The sequence below is a fragment of the Pagrus major genome, chromosome 23 (assembly GCF_040436345.1).
Source record: "Pagrus major chromosome 23, Pma_NU_1.0".
In the NCBI taxonomy this organism is placed as follows: domain Eukaryota; kingdom Metazoa; phylum Chordata; class Actinopteri; order Spariformes; family Sparidae; genus Pagrus; species Pagrus major.
The window spans coordinates 11,487,063-11,509,450 of NC_133237.1; the positions used below are offsets into that span (position 1 = coordinate 11,487,063).

Here is a 22,388-nt window from a genome sequence, read left to right on the forward strand (position 1 = left end):
AGTGAAAATACTATCTTCTCCTGTAGAGCAGAAGTATAAAGTGACATAAAATGGAAACGCTTCTCTTCAGTAAATGCTGAGTGTCTGATGATAGTCTCACATTAATTAAAAACTTAATGAACTCGAAGGTTTGAAAGTGCAATAAAACTCTGCTTAAACTTGAAAATCTACTTCTTTTTTGAGTGTATAAAGATCTGTGTGACACTGACGTCGACTTTTTCTGACATATTGTCACCTGTGGAGCCCCGTAAAAACGACACCTGCTCTTATTTTGAAGGCAGCGCACCGGAAGTTGTGCGCTCTGTTGGCGGCACTTGGCTCAGATTTTCCTCCGCCGCTTCACTTCTCCCCCTCTCATCACCATTCACAGGACACTGACCCAGCCTCTCAGTGGTATAACGGTAAGAGTTGATGAAATACTTGTTAAACTGCAACAATAACTCGCTTTAGACGCTAAACATACATATCTGAGCTCATGTGGCGCGGTTAGCAACTTTGTCGGCACTTGATAAGGAAGTATTAGCAACTTACCCCCATGAACGTCAGTTTATTTAAGGAGGAATTTGTTTAGCAAAGAGCAACTTCCTGGAGTCAGGGCCGAGGCTTTTTTTAAAATATAGGTTAGTCAAATAGTAGACGTTGTAATAGTGTATCTAACTCTTACCAATTTCTTGCTAAGTGGTCATGAAGTTATCCGGCGGCGGTGAGAAGTTAAGAAGCAATCATTAGTTCATTTCCGGGTGTTGAGCCCGAGCTGAGCTGCCCGAGTCGTCCGTTAGGTACCCAACATTTCATCCAGTGCATTTAATTTTTCACAATGACAAGATGCGTTGATTAGTTAACCAAAAGTGTATTCAAGTTAGCAATTTAGGTTTCTTTCAAATGTGTGTGTGACCCGGCTGTCATGCGGAACATGAGGAACATTTTCGTCCACTTCCTGGAATTTTTTTTTCAATTCGCCTTGAGGGCTCACACCTTGAATCAACCACCATCTTGGCTTTTTGAGGGCTTTTACGCCCAAGTGCACATTGATCACATCTGCTGAGAGCCAAAGTGCCTCAAGTGGAAACTCACTTTTGTGTGATAAATATGCGCTGATAACTGATTTCTCAAAGAGATCACCCAAACCGCAAATCCTCCCTTTCCTTCCTTTGTGTGTGTGAGAGAGAAATTTTTTACTGCCCTGAAGGATTTGGAAAACTTTCAGATGATACATTTCTGTCACTGCCTTCTCATTTGCTCAGTCTTCACCTGGAAATGAGCAGCGGTGCAGCAGGCCGGATGTCTCATTTTGCAGTTTCTGGCTCTGTAGTTGTAGCTGGTTGATCTTGAGTAATCCTAAGGAGGGATATTTGACTCCTAAAGGACCGGCATACAGCTTTTCACTGTATGTTTTTCCCTGACATCTGTATTATTAGCTTGGAAGGCGTTCAAGCAGGAGTTCAAGGTTCAAAACCACATGCCTGAACTGTTAAAAGTGTTACACAAACTAGCTTGTGTTCAGATGGAAGTGAAAGTGTGTACATCCTGACTACAGTGCTGAAGATCAAATGCTCAAAATAGTCAATATCTGCTGCAATATGACTATCTGATTCATTCTGGCGACCACAAAAGTTATGTCTTTTTCTGTTAGAGTTACGGCTGTACAATTAGGCAAAATATTATCAAAATCACGGAGGCTGCAATTTTTTGATAACGGCTTTAAAATGAAGCACTGTAGTGCTGCAGAGATTCATGGCCCACGCATCTTTTTCTCCAGATGTAAGAAAACTTTTTTTTTTTTTTTACTATGTAATTCAGCCCTCATTAGAGTCAACAGTATCTGTATGCTTACAATTTGGTGACCTCTCTTAGCCTGCCATGACAAACCATGTCAGTGGCCTCTTCTGTTTTAGCTCAGTCTCATAGGGGAATAGTTGCAGGGACACGTACACATTGTGTGGTCTTCCTCAGCCCCAACTGCGGCCTTGGATTCACATCCTCTCAGACCAAATGGGCTTCAATGCTGAGAAAAGTTGGCGACATACACTTTTAAAATTTGTTTTGTACTTTTAAACCCCTGATTTTTACCAGTTAATCACCAGGGCTGCAGTATATTGTAAAATAAATCATATTGTGATTTTTTTTAAAGATAAAAATCATGACGAAGTGACATTTTTTGGGGTCTGTATCAAACAAAAATGTTTCCTTGCATCTGGAAAACCGTATTTGTAGGCCTGGACGTCTTTGCAGTACTACGGTGCTTCATTGTAATGCTGTTTTGTCACACATTTTCCTTTATCAAACAATTTCTGATGATTGCGATTTTGATCTTGCACTTGGTGATATTGTGATTTTTGATAGTATTTGGATTAATTGTACAGCCCCAATTTGCATGTAACATGTTTACACCACCTGTAAGATTAGACCCTTTATACAGCTGCACTTCTGCACTGTGAAGAGCCCGTCATCTCCACTGAGGCTGTTGCCCAGGGAGGCAGACTGAATCTGGGCATGTGGCTTAAACTCCTCCAGCGTGGGGGAATAAGCCCTGACCTTTCAGCTGGCACCTTGGCTATCCCATTCACTCGCAGCTTCCTGCTGCCGCACACAGGGATTTCTCACCAGCTATTTTTAAAGCTTCGTATTTGTTCTGGGTCTTCCTGGGATAGCGCCATGTTTTGTTTCTTTTTCTCTCACATCCTCCTCTGTCTGTTGCTAATTTTTTTTGCGATCAGATAACTCTTCTCTACTTATACAACACACTCTGTGAGCATCCTGCAATCATTATCTTGTTTCTTAATCAATGCATTTAATCAATTAGCACAAGCTCATAATAATCTTCTAGCCTTCTCTTCGTTAAGTTTAATCTCATTGCATTTCTGTTTCATTCTTAGCCCTTTTTCTATTTCTGATAAAGTTGGGTTCCTGTATATTGCATCAGCTCTTGCAGTAACACTTCCTCAAAACTTTGGTATGTGCAGCATTACATCCTCAACTTGGTCAACCCTAATATGATTTTATTTTCTTAAATAACATCTAGCCAATGCCAGCTACCTTTTGCATTTACATTTTGTCTTCTAAATATGGTTCGGTTGGGTTAGCCTCACAGGTGGAACGTTAGGAAGATGAGTTGTGCTTCAGCTTTGCAGTCTGTGGTTTAAGCGCTCGAAAGGATATGAATCATCAAGCTCGCTTGAAAAAGGAAGTTTGCAGTCAATTCTTGACAGACAAAAAAGGCTTGGTGGTAGCCTAACATGCGACTTTGTCACTGTATCATCAAGTGTAAAAGCTTGGGCGGTATCCAGATACGCTATGTACCGCAGCATTTTAATATTTTGCTAATGTCTTTGGTAGGTGTACAAAATTGCATGCAAGTCAATGGATTTTGCTGCATTGTCATTTTGCTGGAGGATGTACTAACTTTAGCAGCTCCAGTTGCATTAGACTGGGTGTTGCAACTCTACTTGATCATAAGCTTATTACTTATTAAAGCAGCATGACAAGGATACATTAAAGTGTAGAGAAATCGTGCAGATAAAAGGGACAGATGCAAAGGTCTCCAGCTGACTTGAGTGTTGCATGAGAGAGGCCAACAGAGACATCAAAGCAGCCATAGATCTGCTGGTGACATCTTCAATAGGGAGGCGAGGCTGAGAGCTAAATGTCACCTCACAAAGGTTGCCAGTTCTCACTTTTAGTGAAGCGACACTGGTGACCTGGTTCGGTCTCTAAGGTAAAAGTGTGCCCACTCTCTAGTAACACTAATTCGTGTGATAATCATCAACTATAAGACTTCCACTTCTCAAATTATCGGTACAGGTGGCTCTGCTGTGCACGACGACAGTGGCTTTGGTCGAACCACAAAATCAGATTTCGTGATTTTCTGTCCTCTGGGTGCCATATGGCTGTGATATGATACAATTGTTTATCCCTTGCAAGAAAAGAAGCTGTGTACTTTGTAGTGAAAGTCGCAAGCATGGCTATTTTCAAGGTTTTCAGTTTACCAATGTTGCACAAGCTCGGCTACTTGTTGCTCTCGCTCTGCTGCACTTTAGTCCTCGTGTTTTCCTCCCTTTGAAAGGCCTGACCAGTAAAACCTACTGTGTGGTCAATGGCACCAGAGTCTCTGGTCAGGATTTTTAGAATAAATGAAACAAGTCATTCATTGCTTTATTGTAGTATTTCTTTTTTTTTTCAGCTTAAGCTAAACAATATAAATTGGGTGACTCTAACCAAAACTGAAATAGTTTCTCCAGCATTGTTGTCCTTCAATGAATGCAGTTGGAGCTCTTACATGTAGTGCTAATTACAGACCTGCTGCCAGATGTATAAACGGTGCGTTTGCACAGAAAACATGCATGCGTCTTGTGCCCCACATAAACTTTTCTTTTTAAAGAAAGAATGTGTGTTGAGAAGAAGAACCCCTCAGGCGTACTTCAGACCAGGTGTATACACATTTTTCTTAAGACAAATGATGAGTTGGAAATGAAAGATGTAACCATATAATTAAGCATTCAGTAAAATGTCATCCAGACGGCATTTATAAACTTAATTTTAAAATGTTAAAGCGGTTACTTTTATAATTTTGCTTATTTACATTGGAGCCATTCCTTTCCTGTTAACAAACTTTTAATTTGATCCTGAACTGTGAAGCGATTTGTAAACTCTGACCTATACATTAATCATTGATCATCCTTCTGACATTTAATAATGATGAGATGATGGTTTACAGGCACTATAAATAGCCACAGCCATGCGTAATCATAACAAATGCAAATTACAATTTCACCAGGAACACATCTGGTTAAATTGTATTTTTTTTCTTCTTTGCCATTTTTCACATTGACATGTCTAATAGATGGTGGAGCAGGCAGAAAGTATCGATGTGAAACCGGATGTTTAAGAGCCTTTCTACATCCATTTATGGCAATGCAGCTCCTGCACGTGCACCCATTGCCACAGTGACTCAGATTTATAAAACAGAATCAGGCGTAAGCACAGTTTTATAAATCTGAAAAGAATGTGTATACATATTTGTGTGTTCGTGTGTACACACAGTTTTAGTTGTGAATCTACTACAGAAGCCAGAGACGCAACATTTTCCACAAATAACTGATGACTAATAGCTGATTTCTCAAAAGAAAATAAACACTACTAATCTGCTGAAGATGACCCGTTAGTCAACTAACTTTTATTCATTTTCAGTGTTTGATTTCAGTCAGCTGCAAAAGTTTATGAGAGACAGACTGTTGGATAAGATCAGGAAAGACTCTTTTTGCAAAACTGATGTTACAGGAGAGTCATGGCCCTAAAACCCCCTCCCTCCATAAAGCCTGTATCATCCCACAGGGATTCCCTGGTCCTCACTGAGCTCACTGATCAATTATCTTCAGCAATGTTTCAACGACACTAATGACTCCTGTCGAGCGAATCCTCTTGATGACACCGTCACACACACACTTTCCTCTTCGGTCCCTGAATGCCTCATTAGCCATAATCCCACTTTCTATAATCTTACAGCTCAGCAGTGTTGCTAAGGAACGGACCTAATCTGAAGCCTCAGCTGATGCCAAGCCTGTTGTGTTTGTAAAACTGTGCTGCTGAGCCCTGTCAAGCAAACGGCTTATCCTCCCGGACTGTGCAGGTGGAGGTCAGGACACAGAGGTGGAGAGGTTCAGCATCACGTCCAGTGTTTGTTTGGCCTGTGTGTTGTCTCCCAGCAGGCTGAACAATGACAGGGCCTTTCCCCGTCAGCTCCGCATGTAGCCAGTTAGCCACAGGCCGCATTGTTGGAGCAGAGTTAGCCAGAAAGAATGTGCATCATTATGAGTTGGTGACGTCAATATTGTTAGAACTAATCCATTTTACTGAGTGCACGAGCCTTTAATTTGCTGAATCAACAATTTCATACTTGGTTAAGATGGCATCTCGCAGTGATGTGGCTGTGTGCAGGCATTGTATAATGCATTCGTAAACATTTTTTTATGCAATGTTGTTGCCAGTGAAAGACTGCAGGAAAGCAACACTGGCTGATGCACACAGTAAGCAATTAAACCCTGGTGCATCTCTATAAAGAGGCCCATCATTCACCACGAGTCAATACAGTGTTACTTCTACTCAAACATTGCTTCATGAAAACCACTGTAGTTTTAAAACTTGGGTATAGTTTTCTGCATTTATTTTGGCCATTGTATTTACTGATCAGTGTTATTCACTCTGCCATCAAAAGGACTGGATATCATTTATGAATTTTCTAAAATAGTAATGGGACAACACCTACCTCGGCCACAGTCTGTTCCCCTTGCTGCTGTCTGGAGGATACAGAAGTATCCGCTACCACCAGACTACGAAGCAGCTTCTTTTCTCAGACTATGAGACTCCTGAACGCATCCTCCGCACTTATCATAAAAAAAAAATTTTCTTGCTTTTCGTGTAGCATAAAGGACTAAAAGTTGCTTTTCATTGCACAACCCTGTGTTGTAGAATGAACCTTGAACTGTGAGATTTTATTTTGATACTCAACCCTTTTTTTTTAACATGAGAAATATAAACATGTTTTTCTCAGAGACACTTAAAGAAGCAAAAGGTCTCATGTTGTGTAAACACTAGCAGCTGCGCCAGAACATCATAAAAACTGTTTGATATCAACAATAACTATTTAAACTACTTAAACTCACTGCACAACTCGTCTTCAACACACCTCAGTTTTTCCTACAGAAAGACAGTGTAATAGTGGCAGGGACGGGGAGGTTTATATGTGTCTATTAAAATATAACTGAGGGAATATGTTGTGTTCTCTTGGACAGATTTAAAAAAATACCCAAAAAACCCTACACTACCCACTAAATGGGTTGCCAAATATACTTTGGCAGCCTGCTCAAGTAAAGTCTTAGTGTGGGAAACCCTTCTCCTTGCTTGCACTGTGGAGAGGAGTAGATCCTTATCAGGGTCCTCATGAGAGATAATGCGAGAAGAGTTGAATTTTGATAAACTTGTAATGAAGGTTACATTTCAAGGTGGAAAAATAAATTTCTTAAATCCAGCCGGGCTGCAACTAATAATTATTTTTACACTATCTGATCAGCGAATCAGTAAAACAAACTTGACTTCACCATCACCAGGTTTTTTCATTTTCTAACTTGTAGTCGTCCTCCCCAACTGAAGCTGATTCAAGTGACATCACTCGAGGCAATTTATCAATCTTTGCAGCTTTCTCTGGAGCTAAAAAAGCTTAATACAACTTTTTAAACATAAGCAGTAATGCCCCCTGAGACCTGTAAGCACACATTCATTTGTAAAATAAGTGGATTTTCCTCTTTAGGCCCTGCATCTTTATACTCCATTCACTTTCAGTGTAGCTAACTACTGTAACTACTATAAGCCCCCTGTTTGTTTAGGAACTTCGTAAGTACAGTGTGTATAATGCAGTATTTATAATAGGACCAGGCACTTCCTCCTGTGACAGCTTGGCACACTGCATTCGTAGTGCAGCTTGCTGCAGGAGACAGCTCGCACAATAAGAACCCAGTAGAGGAAGTGAGAAAAACAACCTGTTCCTTGAATCTTAAAGAATGATATGACGGCATTGTTGTGTTATCTGCTCTTGTTTTCCTGCCTCTCTCTCTCTCTGTGAAACAAGGAGCCTCTCACTCTCCAACCAGAAACACTCACACACAGCTGACCGGCCAAAAGCCTGCTGTTGGCAGACTGGGAATTTGTGCTTTAATGGACTGACAGCAGTCCCATTTGGAAAATTGGAGCTGCATTCTCAGTTCCTGCTTGGCTAACACCCAACTATATATGGCAGACACAATAGAGCAGAGACGAGGGTTAGTTGGAAGGCCACAGAAACAGGTTTTTGTGTTTGCACTAGAGTGATTTATTGTCGTTCCTCAGATTGTAAATCCTGTGTTGGGGTATTATTTTTGCAGAGAGTTTCCACCTTTGTACAGCATGTCATCAGTTACGATTGTTGATCTGGTGTTTTTCTCGTGTGTTTGCTTTATACTGATTTGTTAGCTTGCCTGCGTTGATTTATGTTGGCCTTAAACTCACGTTAAGTCACGTAACTCATATTAACACTGACTAGCAACGGCAAATGAAACTGAGCTAACAAATGCAGGTAGGGATAATTGATGCTAACTTTCGGTTGGCTTCAGGGTTGTTTGTTTTTTCTGTACACAGGTTTGATCTTTGACATTCAAGCACCGATCTTCTGTTTTAGCTCTTTAACATAAGGATACAGTTTTCTTCTTCAAGAGTTATAAATTCCTCTTCTATAGTTTGAAGGTAGGGACTGCAACTAACGATTATTTTCACCATAAATTTAGTCTATAAGATATCAAAAGATTTTAAAAAAGCTCATCACAATTTCCCAGAGCCCAAAGTGACGTCTTCAAATAGCTCTTTTTGTCCACCCAACAGTCCAAAACCCAAAGACTCTACTTTTACTAAATCACAAAGAAAAGCAGCATTTTTACATTTAAGAAGCTGAAACAAGCAAAAATGATAAATTAATCATTAATTGGCACAGTACAACTCTACTTGAGAGCATGGCTTCATGTTCTGTTGACTTCAGATACAGGAAGTTGGGTTTTTTTCGACATGAGAATGTCGAAAACATTCAGGATGAGAAGTTTTAGGGCGTAGTTGCCTGCTGACTGAGAGGAATGTTTCCTCAATGGTTCAAAAAACAAGTCAGATTGAATAACTATAAACTAAATGTGACCTGACAATGTGTTGCTTATTTGATCACTAAGTAGTCTCAGTTCTCCTCATAACACATCAACGGCTTTGTCTATTATTGCCTGCATCAGGAAAGTGCTGTATTGACAAGCATTTACTAACTCAAACACCATTAGACTGCTGTGTGAGGACTACATGGAGGACAAGTGGAAAACAGACCACACAGAACAGTGTTATGAGAGCACCATCATCCAGCTGCCTCTTTGCTTTTGCAGGTGTGGATTAGCTATGTATTGCTTTGCCCATATGTGCACCATATGTTAATAGATAGTGCTTTTTCCACAGCTATTTTGTGAGCAGCAATCGAGTTTTGTAGAGTCCTCTAAGCGCCTCTATGTTCTCCGAAAACGAAGATGATCTCACCACGTTTGTGTGTTGTTCCCTGCTCAGAATCAGCATTCGCAATCCTAATCAGTAGTGACTGGTGTGACGGTGCAGCTGGGTGTAGATAGCCACATTAGCACTGCTGTTTTTCTGTTGTCTGGCAGCAGTTTGTGGTATGAGGGGAAACAAGTGAGAGAGAAGCCCTGGAGCCCAGATAAGCTTTCAGACCACTGGTCTCTGCTGTATGTCAGAGGGCTGTCCTTAGCCCAAGGCTAAGAAGTGACTCTGGGATAATTTTGGCTCTTTACACACACAGATTTTTAACCTAGGGCTCTGCACATCTACTAGCCCTGGGTTAAATGTCCATTGGATCGTGCCAGTGTGAAAGCTTTCTTAGGGCTAACAGCTCCCTTTGCCTGGGGCTAAGTGCTGTGTGAAAAGCACTTGTGTATGTTTGTGGGGTGTGCAATATGGCCAAAATCTTCTGTATCCCAGTAATAAATAGTAATTTTATTTTTATTAACAGCATAGATCACGACAAAGTAATTTGTTCTGTAAATTCAAAGAAACTGTTTGAAATAACAATACTCTACTGTAGTACACATTCAATTAACATAAACAAATGTCAGGACATGTAGGGATGCAGTTGTTCAGGTATACTTTGGTATGAAAATGTTCGGTTATCATAGCATATACATTTGCATATCCAACCTATTGGATTCTACTGTCTGACTGTGTTATTAAATTTACATATATTTCAAGTTTATATCAGGTTTAATATCTGTGAGGACATCATATCTTGTGGATCATAATAAAGCTTTGGTTCAAGCCAAAAAACCCTTGTTTTTATTAATTTAACGGTAATTGTAATTGATAATAAATGTTATACTGTAATATTGTTCATATTTTCTATCATGCAATGAAAATAAGATACTGTTACAACCCTACTGACATGAGACAACACTTGAGTTTAAAACAAAAGACGGTAAAACAATAAAAAAAATTCAAAAGGGAAGCTCAAGCTTCAAGGTTCTGAATGAGCACAATAACTTCAATACAGGTTTCAAGGTTTTAACATTCAGGTGCAAATAAGCACCAGTCCAACTTCAGTCAGTGCAATACGAAAATCACACAAATTCCAGGTGCATTATCGTCACCAACTGTCGCTCTCAGGTCATGTGAACTGAGCTCTCAAGATCTTTGCGCACTTAAAAATAATGATCACGCTACCCATGACAATCCACACCCAGCTATTGTGAACTTTTTTTATTTTACTGAGAAATATTTTGTTGTCTGGTGAGCTGCTGTCTGCGCATGGAAAAAAAAAACTATTCACAGCGATGTCTGTGGATCGTCACCCTTAACCTTGTCACCCTGTCTGGACAGAGTTGCTGCCTTTAAATGTTTTCATACTGCAAGTTCCCTTATGCTACAGGAAGTATCTCCAAACGTCAGCAAATCACACTGAAAACATCAGGATGAATACATGACAAACAGACAATAAGAGGAGCAGGCGTTTCTTCCTCCATGAACTTCTGCTTTACATTGTAAGAGCCGCTCAGGTGAAAGTTCACTGAGGTTTCACTGTGGATAAGTAATCCATAATGATCATCCAGCTGGCAGACTAATAACCAAGCTGCCTAAGTCAGATTTCATTAAATCCAAGGGCAAAAAGGGAAGTGGACCCATGTCATCTGTCCTTATCACTTTATTTCCCCTATAGTCTAACCAGCCCTCTCTGCTGTCACTTTCTTTCTGTGATTAGAGCACGATGGCAGAGCAGGAGCCTACACCAGAGCAGCTGGCAGAGATTGCAGCAGCCAACGAAGAATGCACCACCTCAGTCAACTACAAGCCTCCTGCCCAGAAGAGCTTACAGGAGATCCAGGAACTGGATAAAGATGATGAGAGCCTGCGCAAGTACAAGGAGGCACTGCTGGGTAACCCAGCGGTTGCAGTGGGTAAGTGATCTCTGCTGAGTAACTCTTATGATCGGAACAACTGTGTAAATGTACTTTTAGCCATTAAGAAAGTTCACTCATAGATAAGCACACAGCTACACTCACTCATAGTATTGTATGTGTATGTGTTCCAACAGCTGGTAAAGTCAGTAAAGTGTGTTTACACTACCAATAGTACCAATAATGACGGCAGTTATTTGTTGTGAAAACAATTCAGTTACTCAGACTGTTGAAAACTTGACGTCAAATAATTGAACAGAGTCATACTCTTGGTCAGATGTCTGATTAAGTCATTTTAGTTTATGTTATACTGTCATTTTATTTAGGTAAGGCCCTTACAGAGGTCTGTAGACAGACATTTGCTTTAAGACTTGCATTTCAGACGTATGGCTTTTGTAAAATAGAAAAAAGGGGGGGTTTTAGTAGTATACAAACAAAGTAACATTAAAAATGATTTCATGTGTTGTATATTGAGAGTATTTGAACAGTATCTGCTCTTACAGGTACATTTTAAGGTCCAGGTCAATTCAAACGTTTTGAATGACTGACCTTAACACTGCACAAAGACATCAGATCATATCCAAATATGGAAAGTAAATGATTATTTGTAGATCATATGAAGTATAAAGATGTTTAGAACAGAGCGGTTTTATCTTTTGTCATTTCCACAGAACTCACAGTATGACTACACATTCTGTGTACCAGTATCGAGTGACTTAACAGATATTTTGCAATATTTGCTTTTGTGATGAAGAGTAGATTAACCAACCACCATCACTGACTGAAATATTGATTTAAAAGAAATCATGAAGTATTACTGAATTTGAATAGTTCAGCTAAAGCATATCCTGACACCCTCAGGAAAACACCTCAGAGGTGGGAAAGCAATCGGCCACAGCCTGGAGTTTATAAGGTTATCAGAGCTGTGTTATTAATAACCAGGTTAGTCAACACATTTTCCCTCAGAGGTCTGTAGACGTTTCCGAGGCCAAGTACTGTCGTGTTTTATTGTTAGAATTAAAACTTCAAAGTTGAATATAATCACATATATCAATCTGTTTTAAAATCTAACTAGTGAGGCGTTTGGGGGAAAAAGCGATACTGTTAGAATAAAAAAACTATAGTTGATGAAATACTTTCCTTTTTGCTAAATTGGATTCTCTTAGGTGCTATTATTTAATGATCTCATGGTCATAATTTTGGATACCTTTCTCCCTGTCTTAGATCCCAGCCTCCCCAACGTCCAGGTGACGAAAATGACTTTGTTGTGTGAGACAGCGCCAGCCCCTCTGATCCTGGACCTGACGGGTGAGTAGAGCAAACATGGCGTTTTAAAACTCAGCAACAGTTTTGTTTTTCAGAGTGAAAACACATCACTCATAAGTTGACATCTGAACGTTGGCTGCTCAGAAGTCCACATTTATGCAGCTGTCTTTCCTTACAGCAGACACACTGGAAGAATGAACTGTTAGCAACACTAATTGTGAACAGTAATCACTCCCATCCTTGTGTGCAGATGTAGACCAAATTACCTGCTGGGTCATTATTCTGCTAATTAATAATGACTTGACTCCTGTGTAAGTGGGTTAATGAGCCATTTCCTGATGGCACTCATGCCCTCCCTCAGTGGACACTGAGCCAGAACAGAGCAGGAGAGCTGTGCTCACTTTAGGTACTGTACCCCCTGGTGGTCAGTATCATTACTGCAGGCTGTTAAAAAAAATAACTTGACTTTTGAAAAGTAATTAATTTCTAGTAAGACTACAACATAAAATCCCTATGTCTCTTAAATTCGTTTTTATGATTCAGGGTGAAATGCTTGTATGTTGCTTCAAACTGACCGTAAGTTACAGAGCTTGAAAGTCTTCAGTCACTTGACCGTTGTTTACATGTTGTGTTCCCATTCAGGAGACCTGGATAACTTCAAGAAGACCCCATTCGTGCTGAAGGAGGGAGTCGAATACAGAATGAAGATCAGCTTCAAGGTAAGAGAGTCTGGTCTCTGTCAATCCCAGGATTCCTCTCTGTCTGTCTCATTGGACTGTTGGAGGCATGGACATGTTACTGTCTTTGTCTTTGTCATGGGAAACTGTTCAACAATATATAATACATGTTGCATTTTGCAGGTCAACAAGGAGATTGTGTCAGGCCTGAAGTATATTCAGACTTCCTTCAGGAAAGGAGTAAAGGGTAAGACAATGATTTCATTTCATCACTGCCATTCCTCACATGAATTTTGACATTGAAGTGTAATGTAGGATCCTCAAACATGAAGGAAATATGTTTAATTGCTGTCTTTCTTTGAGTTAGATGAGAAGACTAAAAAGTCAGCCATCATAGCTTAAGGACTAGAAACTTGTGGAAACAGCAGTGGTGAAGGTCACAAAATCTGCCTACTAGCACCTATAAAGCCCACCAATTTTTTCCAGAAATTGCCTTCTCTAGTTTGTAGCATAGGCGACATTATAAATGGCTACAACAGAGCAGAAGTTGCAAACAAGAAACTAGGGTGTGCACAGTATCTTGAAGAAGCCTCTCACAACCCCTCTTCTCTCCCTCTCTGATGCACAGTTGACAAGTCGGAGTACATGGTTGGCAGCTACGGGCCCAAACTAACGGAACACGAGTTCCTCGCCCCCCTGGAGGAGTCGCCCAAAGGGATGATGGCCCGCGGCTGCTACACCGTCAAGTCCAAGTTCACCGATGACGACAAACACGATCATCTCTCCTGGGAGTGGTCCCTCACTATCAAGAAAGACTGGAAAGATTGATTCCTCCTCGCCACCATGATTTCGTCTCTCTTTCGTCGTCTTGCTGTCATTTCATTCTTTCTGTCTGGATCCGTCTCTGGATTATGTGTTGATTTAAGCTTTTGCTCTCTCCGTCCATTGACACCAGCTATCTTCTCCACCCGTTTCCTTTTCTCGTTCTAAATTCCAATCACTTCATCATTCCTCCCATCAATAATGCTTTATTTGTTTGCACCCGCCCTTCTGTTTTAGTATTAAATCTTTAAATTGGAGAAAGCAAACAATGTGCACAATCCAGATTTTGCGGTTATGGTTTGTTTATAAAAAGAGAAATAAGTAAAAAAAAATATTATCTGTTAACGGATGAACTATGTGATTCCCTTTTCTGCTTTCTTTTCTTCCCCCCTTTTCGCTCCTCTATTTTGTACGATTACCGTGATCTGCCTTTGAAAGCATTGTACAGGAAGCAGTAGTGCTGTATGTGCGTGGCCACTGTACACTCATTGAGTATTCATTGCTGGACACAACTCTTGGACGCAGCCCTCCTAAAGCCGCTGAGCAGATTATTTGTACCAGGGACTTGGTAAATTATTTGGAATTCAGGCCACCTCTTTTTTCAAATAACGTAGCACCCGACAAAGTCTGCTGAGAGAACGGGGGAAAAAAATTACCTCTAACCCCTTATGACCCCTGACTTTAGGTGTGGCTGTTGCTCTCATGATCAGGGTATTTTGGCAGTTAATTTAGCAGCCACGTGGCCTTAACAAGAACCCTTAAGAAATAGACGACCCAGTTGAGCCATTTGCCTTCAGATTATATTTGCCAGACCATCATGTGAGCCTGTTTTTAACAATACTTGTAATACATGGACAGGGCATCAGGACTTTAACACCTTTATTTCAGGGTTGATGATTTGTAAAACCGTAACATGTCGGCGTCGATCATATTATCTCCATTGACAAACACCTTTTTCATCGCAGCACTTGTAGTTTTCTAAACATCAGATCAATTCAGTTGTTTTTAGATCATTTACAACAACTGTAAATACGAGTCCAGGCTGTACCGACGGCTTTTTGTCACCTCTCTAGTCCCCGAGGCCGTACTTCCAGTGCGTCCGAGGTGTTATCTTAGTTGGAACACAAGCGCTGTTAAACCGCTCACCTCGTATTACTCAAGTTGACAAATTCTGACTGTGCCTCCGGTCTCTTACAACCACATGCTGCTACTGCTGACTCAGTAGCACTCTGTGCTCAATATCAGTGAGATGAAACGTTGTCTGTAATTGACTTTTAAACCAGAACAGAGACATCAGTCCATAACCAGACATCAGTGGGTTAACACATCCTGCCATGTGAAAGTGTTTTCTTTTTTTTATTCACTCCATAAATATGTGAATGAAGTCTGTTCCTGCAGCTTCATTTAGCTGTCACGGGACTGATGTTTCTGTCTGCGGGTTGGGTTTGACTCAATGTGTGCTACTTGTATTACCTACAGTTTACTGATCTCCTGTGTTCACATTAAAGTGTTCAGACTGAGCCTGAGTGTGTCCCGTTGTCTTTTTTTTTTTTCTTTGCCTCCCTGAGCTCTTAAGAAATATATCAACCATGTTCTTTATTTGTTACTTTAATTAACAGAAAACATTTGAAATGGCCTACTACAGGATAGCACAGTGCAGAACTGATAATGTATGAAATGATCGAATCCCTGAAACAGAGATCATTCCCCTGCAGCTTGTAATGCATGCTGTACAAACACCACAGAGAAGTCACCTCCTCCAGATGAGTTGGAATAAATCTTGTAAGTAAACAAATCTCCATCAAACACTTACAAACAGAACACTTTGGCAGTTGTCTTGAAGGATTTGTAGCATCCAACAAATTAAAAAATGCGAGCCGGTCAGAAGCTTGAGTCATTTAGTTTCTAACCTGCTTTTAAAGACTAATTTAGCACTTAGTGTTTATTAGACAGATACATGCTTTAAATGCTGTAAGTAATTTCAAAGCCAGTGGCCTTTTTTTCTATTAATCACTTGTCTCAATTATTATTCTCCATAAATAAAAAATAAACGGTAACAGTTAAGTCATTTCTGCATCGGTACATCTCGATCACAAACACTACGTCACACACTAGACTCTCCTAAGATACAAACAAAACCGTCCATTCTGATTACTTGTCACTCAGAAAAAAGGCATTTCATCCACATCAATGATCTCCCATCCTTGTAGTGAAATATAACATTTGGCAGTTTCAAATAAATCAGCCCAGATTCCTTCCTTGAGGCGTCCACTGCTAAGAATGTGCATAATTTGACTACAGGCGTCCCCCCATGAGGTCATGAGTGGTTCAGTGTAAGACAAGACACCTTCAAAACAGTGAGGTAAAATAAGATGAAGTCACTGTTTTCAGAGCCTGTAGCAGCAGTAGCTCATTTATTCCCCTTCCTGCTCTTGGTGGAGTTCAAGTCACTCTTGGTCTTCTGCAGGCGGGAGAAGATCTCCTTGAACAGGGCCTTGTACTCCGGCGTGTTCTGGCTCAGCCGCTTGTCCACCTGCTCCACCTGCCTGCTGATCCCCTCCAGGGCCTCCGGGGTGGAGGGAGTTTGAGGAGGCGTGGGAGGTGTAGCGACGGCCCCCGATGTCGAAGGCCCCGCTGAGACCATGCTGTACTCCTTCATGGAGGGATCTCTGGAGACGGGCCGTGAGGTCTGCACCCCGGCGTGGCACAGGCTCTCCTCGTGACGCCGGCACTTCCCCAGCAGCTCCTCGTACTTCTCCAGCAGGGCGTGGTACTGCTCATCCACCTCCCGCAGGATGGACATGCCACGTTTGCGCACACCGTTGGCGTGGAGGGCGTAGCTGCCCTGGCGCCTGCCTGAGGCGTCGCGGGCCGAGATGGCATTCAGAGCCGTGTCGCTGCAGCTCTTCCTCACCGGGCCTCCCTGCTGCCCTGCGCCCTCTCCTTCACATCCCTCATCCAGCCCTGTGTCGTCCTCTGGGGTGTCCGTCTCAGGGCCGTTGTTAAGCAGCGTCTCTAGGCCGTCTTCCATGTTCCCAATCAGACACATCCTGGACTTCCTCAGCTGCTGCATCTCCTGGAGCTCAGCCTCCAGCTCCTGAACCCGCAGCTGGCAGCCCTCAGCTCCTAAGAGACGCTGCTCCAGGCGCTCAAACTCCTGCAGCACAGTGGCACACTCCTGCTCAGCACACTCCCTCTTGGACCGCTCTGTGGCCATGGCTGCACGCAGGGAGGAGACGATGTCCCTCAGCCGATCGTTCTCCTCTTCCACTGGCTGTCTCTCCGCGAGGTCCACACTGCCCGGGTTGGCCAACAGGAAACCATCCTCATACCTAAAAGAAACAAGAGTCACATCGCTTAGTGATCTGGATTTAAAGCATGATTTGTTAAATACTTTACAACTGCACAATCATCCAATCAGTGCAGCAACTGTGGTGTTCTGTAAAGGCATTATAAAACCTGCAGTGAGTCATGAGATTATACCAATTACTGCAGTCGACACAAAGGCAGAGAGCAGAAACTGCAGAGACGGTGAAGTCGACAAGAAAGGGTTTGAAGTCTGATAATTACAAAAGAATCTCTTTTATAAACCCACATGCATCCTGCAGAGTAATCAGTTCATCTGTACTGTATGGAGCCGGTATTAGCAACACAGTAATCTGTGTGAAGAAGATAAAGTGACAACAGAACCCGACTACAGTGTGGGTGCGTCCCGGTGCAAACAAACTCCTAACAGTTGGTGACCTTGGCGCAGTGCAGAGCTCCTTCAGGCAGGGGAAGGAGTGGACAGTCTTGCGCCGTTCCTTCTTCTCCCTGCGGACCCTCAGCTCCTCCAGAGTGCGCAGTTCCTCCACCCGAGTTGTCAGACTGTCCACCTGACTCTGCAAGGTGTGCATGGTGCCCATCAACCTGTGCACACACACACACACAAATGTTTGCTCAGTGCTCCTTACGTCATGATTGAGGTGACTTAATTCTGTCTTTGTTCAGCGCACTGTTCTCAAAGCCACGGTGAGTCACTGCTACCAAACAAAGAATGTGAAGCAGCAGATTTACAGAGGACAGAGGCAGCCATTGAAACTACTTCTAGACTTCAGACCAGTAATTTGATTTGTAAAGAACTTTGAGCCCTGATTATCATTATGTAAGTGCTAAAGACGGAAAAAGGGTAAAGAGGTTTAAAGTTGCTGAGGTGGATGGGGTGGCCTGTAAACAAACAAATGTTGTAACTTCAGCAAAAATGTGGAGCAGCGTACATTACAAAGCTACTTAATGGTATTATGATACATCGATGTACCAGCCTCCTCTGGGCCCGGCTTCACACAACCTTTTAAAGACCTCCTGTACGTGATGATCCGTAATCTGCGACGTCGTTCTTGTTTTCCTACATTGTATGATTTAGAGTAGAAGAAGCTGTTGAGGCTGATGTTCACCTGTCTATTTTCTGCTGCGAGGCCTTGCTCTCCAGCACCAGTTTCTCGTTGGTGATCTCCAGCTCTCTGGCCGTCACATCCAGCTGTTCATACACCTTCGCGTGCTGCTCGTTCATTTCCCTCAACATTTCCAGCTGCTTGGACAGGTACTGCAAGGGGAGGAGAGGTTAATATTGAAACCTGTAGATGAGTGACAGGGCGACCTCTTAATTAATATTAATGATTCAGTAAAAATAAATGTATATTGAGTTAGCTGTAACACCTGAACTCCACCTGCTGCGATAAAGAATGCATGTATAAATGATTAAATAGACAGGAATGAATAGCAAAGTGATTAGAAATAGTAAAAGTAACGGATGAATGTTGATGTTACAAAAAAGTAACAGACAAAATAGGTATCCAAAAGTAAAACGTGATAGATCAATAGTTGAAATAGCTACAAGTAAATGGTTCAGATAGTTAGCTGAAAGTAAACGGCTGAAGTGGCGAAAAGTAATAAATGGTAGCCTAAAAAAACTGTTTGAAATAGTTAGCTAACAGTAATGGATGAATGGTTTGAATAGTTAGCAGATTGTTGAAACAGTTAGCTAAATTGAAATGAATGAAATAGCTCAAACAGCTGAAATGGCTAAGCAATGGATAAATGGTCTAAAAAGGCTGGTTAGCTAAAAGAAAATGGTTGAAATTGCTAAAGAGTAATGTAAGTAATGATAATTGTTGAAGTAGCTTAAAATAATGCAATAACTGTTAGCTAAAAGTAATAGATGAAATTATTAATAGTACGAATGCAAACTACCAGACAAAAAGGTTAAGAATCAAATTCTACAGTGTAAATTCAGCATGTAGCATGTAGCATGTAGCTCTCGTTTCTATGGGGGTTGAATGCACTTATTTTAAGTAAATGCACTATGATGTAAATGTGTGTATTTGGCTGCAGGTCTACAGGATATAGAAATGTTAATTCATTTAAGCTGGTTTGTGTTTGTGTTTGATGTGCTTCCTGTGTCGTGTGTCTCCAGGCCTCTGACTAATGAGTGGCGTCTTTGAGCTGTGGTGAGGTGACAAATTCACTCATTTTGCATTTCATTTCATGCTCGCAGAATAATCTCTTACTTTCCCTTCCAAGTGCTGCGTGCTTTACAGTAATCAGCTTGATACAAACTCAACGAAGCCAATTTATGCCAGCTGTTTCAACTAGGACGTGCATGAAAGCGCTGCCCTGATGAAACAAGCGTACCTCTATCTCGTGCACTTGCTCGTCATTGTTGATGTACATCTGTTGGAGGGAGTCCTCCAGCTCCTTGTTGCGTTCCAGGAGCGTCTTGCCGAGCTCGGCTGCCAAGTGCAGGTCTGACGGGAGCCAAGAAGAGAGAAGAAACAGAGGTAAACAGCAGAAAGTGGTGGAGCACAGGACTTCACATCATGCAATCATCAGATCATATCGACGCAAACCTGTATCCACCTGCAAACTGGGGGCCACCCTCACAAGCTGCTGTTATTTTACAACACAGCTTGAAGCATACATTATTCATCTGCTTTGGTGAAAAGAAACCTAGCTGCTCTGAGGAGGAGGAGGAGGAGGAGGAGGAGGAGGAGCAGAATCCTGCTGGCTCTGCATACTTAGAGCCCATAACAACACGGCACTGGAGAACGATGGGAAGGAAACAGAGAGCCATTGACATCCAGTTCTGGACAAGAATGCAGCGTTTCATCACCGCAGTGACAGGAACACACACACATGCAGCATCAAGTGAGATTAGAGATGATTTACAGTCAGTGTGTCCGTGTGTAAACCCAGCAGGAGCCCCCTCAGCTTGATATCATTAACAAGCATCATGAGGTCACACTGTAAGCGCCTGTGTCGCTACATTTGCAGAGGGAGACGGGGACAGGCTGTTATTTCCTGTCTCGACAATGCAGAACTGATAACACAGCACCGGTCTGAACTGCCGAGCGATAATGAGCTAATAGTTGGGGAGTGTGTGAGGGGGAGAGCACGGCGAGCCTTCACCCCGAGGTCCAACTCAGTCACAGCACTGTTTCTGCTCCCCCGGGGGGGGGGGCGACACGTGCCGAGTATCAGTTATGTAATTTCAGATGCGAGGCCATGTCGAAGAAATACATCACCACATTTGTGCATTTGCTCTCCGCACGTGCATCCATGTGATGCTCCTTGATGCGTGAATCAGATGAGGCCTCAGCTGTGGACATGACATCATCACCACGCTGCACACCATCCTACGTTTGCCAGATCACAATGAAAACAGGGGTCACCAAAATCTCAGAGCTGGCAGACGACAAGTTGCGTAACAGCATCATTTCTGGGGCAAAATCAAGGCCGACTGTGAGTGCGTGCGCTGTGCAGGATGGAGCTCGTTTGGCAGTTGTGTCTGCAATCTGACCCCAAAGCCTGGAATCTCTGATCCCGGCTAAGGAGGTCTGGTCTGGGGCTCCCTAATCAGATCAGCCAGGGGCTTAATGACTTCAGGCTGGATGCTGAAAAATGGTGAGATGAGATACAGACACACATACTGTACACACACACACACACACACACACACACACACGCACACACACACACACACACACACAGAGAGAGAGAGAGATGAATCCACCTGTCTCTCTCTATGACGAGACACAAAGCTGCTTTAGCTCTCTGGGTCAGCAGGTAATCAGGGGGTGGGCTGATGCTCAGGCCAGCGCTGCAGGAGGACGCACATCTCTCCTCGGAGATGCACGAGAGTGCATCCATTTAAGTCATTACCGAGGAGATGCAGCATCCCACCGTGGAGGCAGCACAGGAAGTGGAGGAGAAAACACTTAGGAGACTCTGTGCCTCTGCCTTCCACGTTCATTTGAGGTCACAGACATCACTTCCCACTCAGATTGTACAGTTTTATACAGACAAACAACAGGACATGCAGGCTGTAGTCTGAGCTCTGTCCATTTTTTCTGCATTTTGGCCTCACACACACCGAATGATGTCACTACCTCCCAGTGCTCTCACATCCCACAGATCTCCAGAGGGAATACAGTGGGATGGATTGAACAGAAAAGAGGAACTACAGGAGGAGAGGAGGGAGATCAAACAGCAACGTTCACTCAGTCAGACAGCAGGACTATTCTGGGAAACACCACTGACAAGATCAAAATAATTGGCAGAGCAGGAGATCAGAGATGAAGGGTAGAGACAGACAGAGACATCACAGTTTCCACAGAAATGAAATGAAAGTGTGACATGAAGTGTTTGACAATAGATGCAACCATCCACCCCCTCCTCCTCCTCCTCCTGCAGGGATCCCTTCACCCCGGGGTGCAGGGACTGTGGATGGAGGCATTGTTACATCGTGGGAGAAAAGGGTGGCTCACCTTGCTCCAGGTCCCGCTGGTCGTACCACGGCTCCTCTTCCTCCGTGACGAACTCCTCCATCCTGCCCGCACGAAGCATCGATGCCGGGGAACTTCTTCTCCTTCTTCTTCTTCACCGGCGATGTGATCTGCTAATTCACCGACTGGCTCGCCCGGAAGTGACAACAAACAACAGCGGCGCAGCCTCCCCCAGTGAGACAAATGGCTTCAAACCCCCGGCGGTGCACCTGCGTCTCCATCCATCTGCGGGTATAAACCAACGGACCCGCTGGTGGAGAAGCTCAGAGTGTGTGTTGTGTGGTGTGTGGTGTGCAGCGGGGCCCTGCTGGCTGCAGACGCAGGTTGACAGCAGCACGCTCTGTGGCTGAGCGCTGCTGCTGATGCCTTCAAGTGCAGTCGGAGATTATGGCTCAGATGTGGGAAGTTTTAACTCTTTACCCCGCTGCTGCAGCAGATCGTGTAGTAATAAAACATCACTCACTGGTGAATTAACTTGATATTGTACGTGTTCATTTCATACTGTTTTACTTTGTTTATATGTGGCGGACCCTGCCACCTTTCTAGCTTCAAACATTGTTCTGGGGTCCTTATTTTCCTCTGAGAACAGCTGGTTTATTCAGTTATGGAAAAGATAAATATTTCTGTTTGTATTATTACCTCATTAATTTTGTAAATATTAAAATTCTGAGTTTGAACCTCTTCTCCAAAACAAAATTGTATATTATAATATAGATTTTTGGGGCGGATGCCAATATTGTGGGGTAATAAATTCTGATACCGACATGTCGGCTGATATTCAGACATTTTGT

At 42.6% G+C, this 22,388-nt stretch overlaps 2 protein-coding genes across 2 annotated transcripts; one reads left to right on the forward strand and one right to left on the reverse strand.

Annotated features, from left to right (window-relative positions):
- Positions 1-319: 319 nt before the first annotated feature.
- Positions 320-15,298, forward strand: arhgdia (Rho GDP dissociation inhibitor (GDI) alpha). Its single transcript, XM_073494205.1, has 6 exons — positions 320-401; positions 10,817-11,012; positions 12,237-12,320; positions 12,921-12,997; positions 13,139-13,202; positions 13,584-15,298. The coding sequence occupies exons 2-6, from the start codon at positions 10,823-10,825 to the stop codon at positions 13,781-13,783; spliced, it is 615 nt and encodes a 204-aa protein (XP_073350306.1). The 5' UTR covers positions 320-401; positions 10,817-10,822; the 3' UTR covers positions 13,784-15,298.
- cdr2l (cerebellar degeneration-related protein 2-like) lies at positions 14,164-21,885 on the reverse strand. Its single transcript, XM_073494204.1, has 5 exons — positions 21,580-21,885; positions 19,448-19,560; positions 18,211-18,359; positions 17,522-17,686; positions 14,164-17,109 (listed from the first exon to the last, which is right to left on the reverse strand). The coding sequence occupies exons 1-5, from the start codon at positions 21,656-21,658 to the stop codon at positions 16,188-16,190; spliced, it is 1,428 nt and encodes a 475-aa protein (XP_073350305.1). The 5' UTR covers positions 21,659-21,885; the 3' UTR covers positions 14,164-16,187.
- Positions 21,886-22,388: the final 503 nt, after the last annotated feature.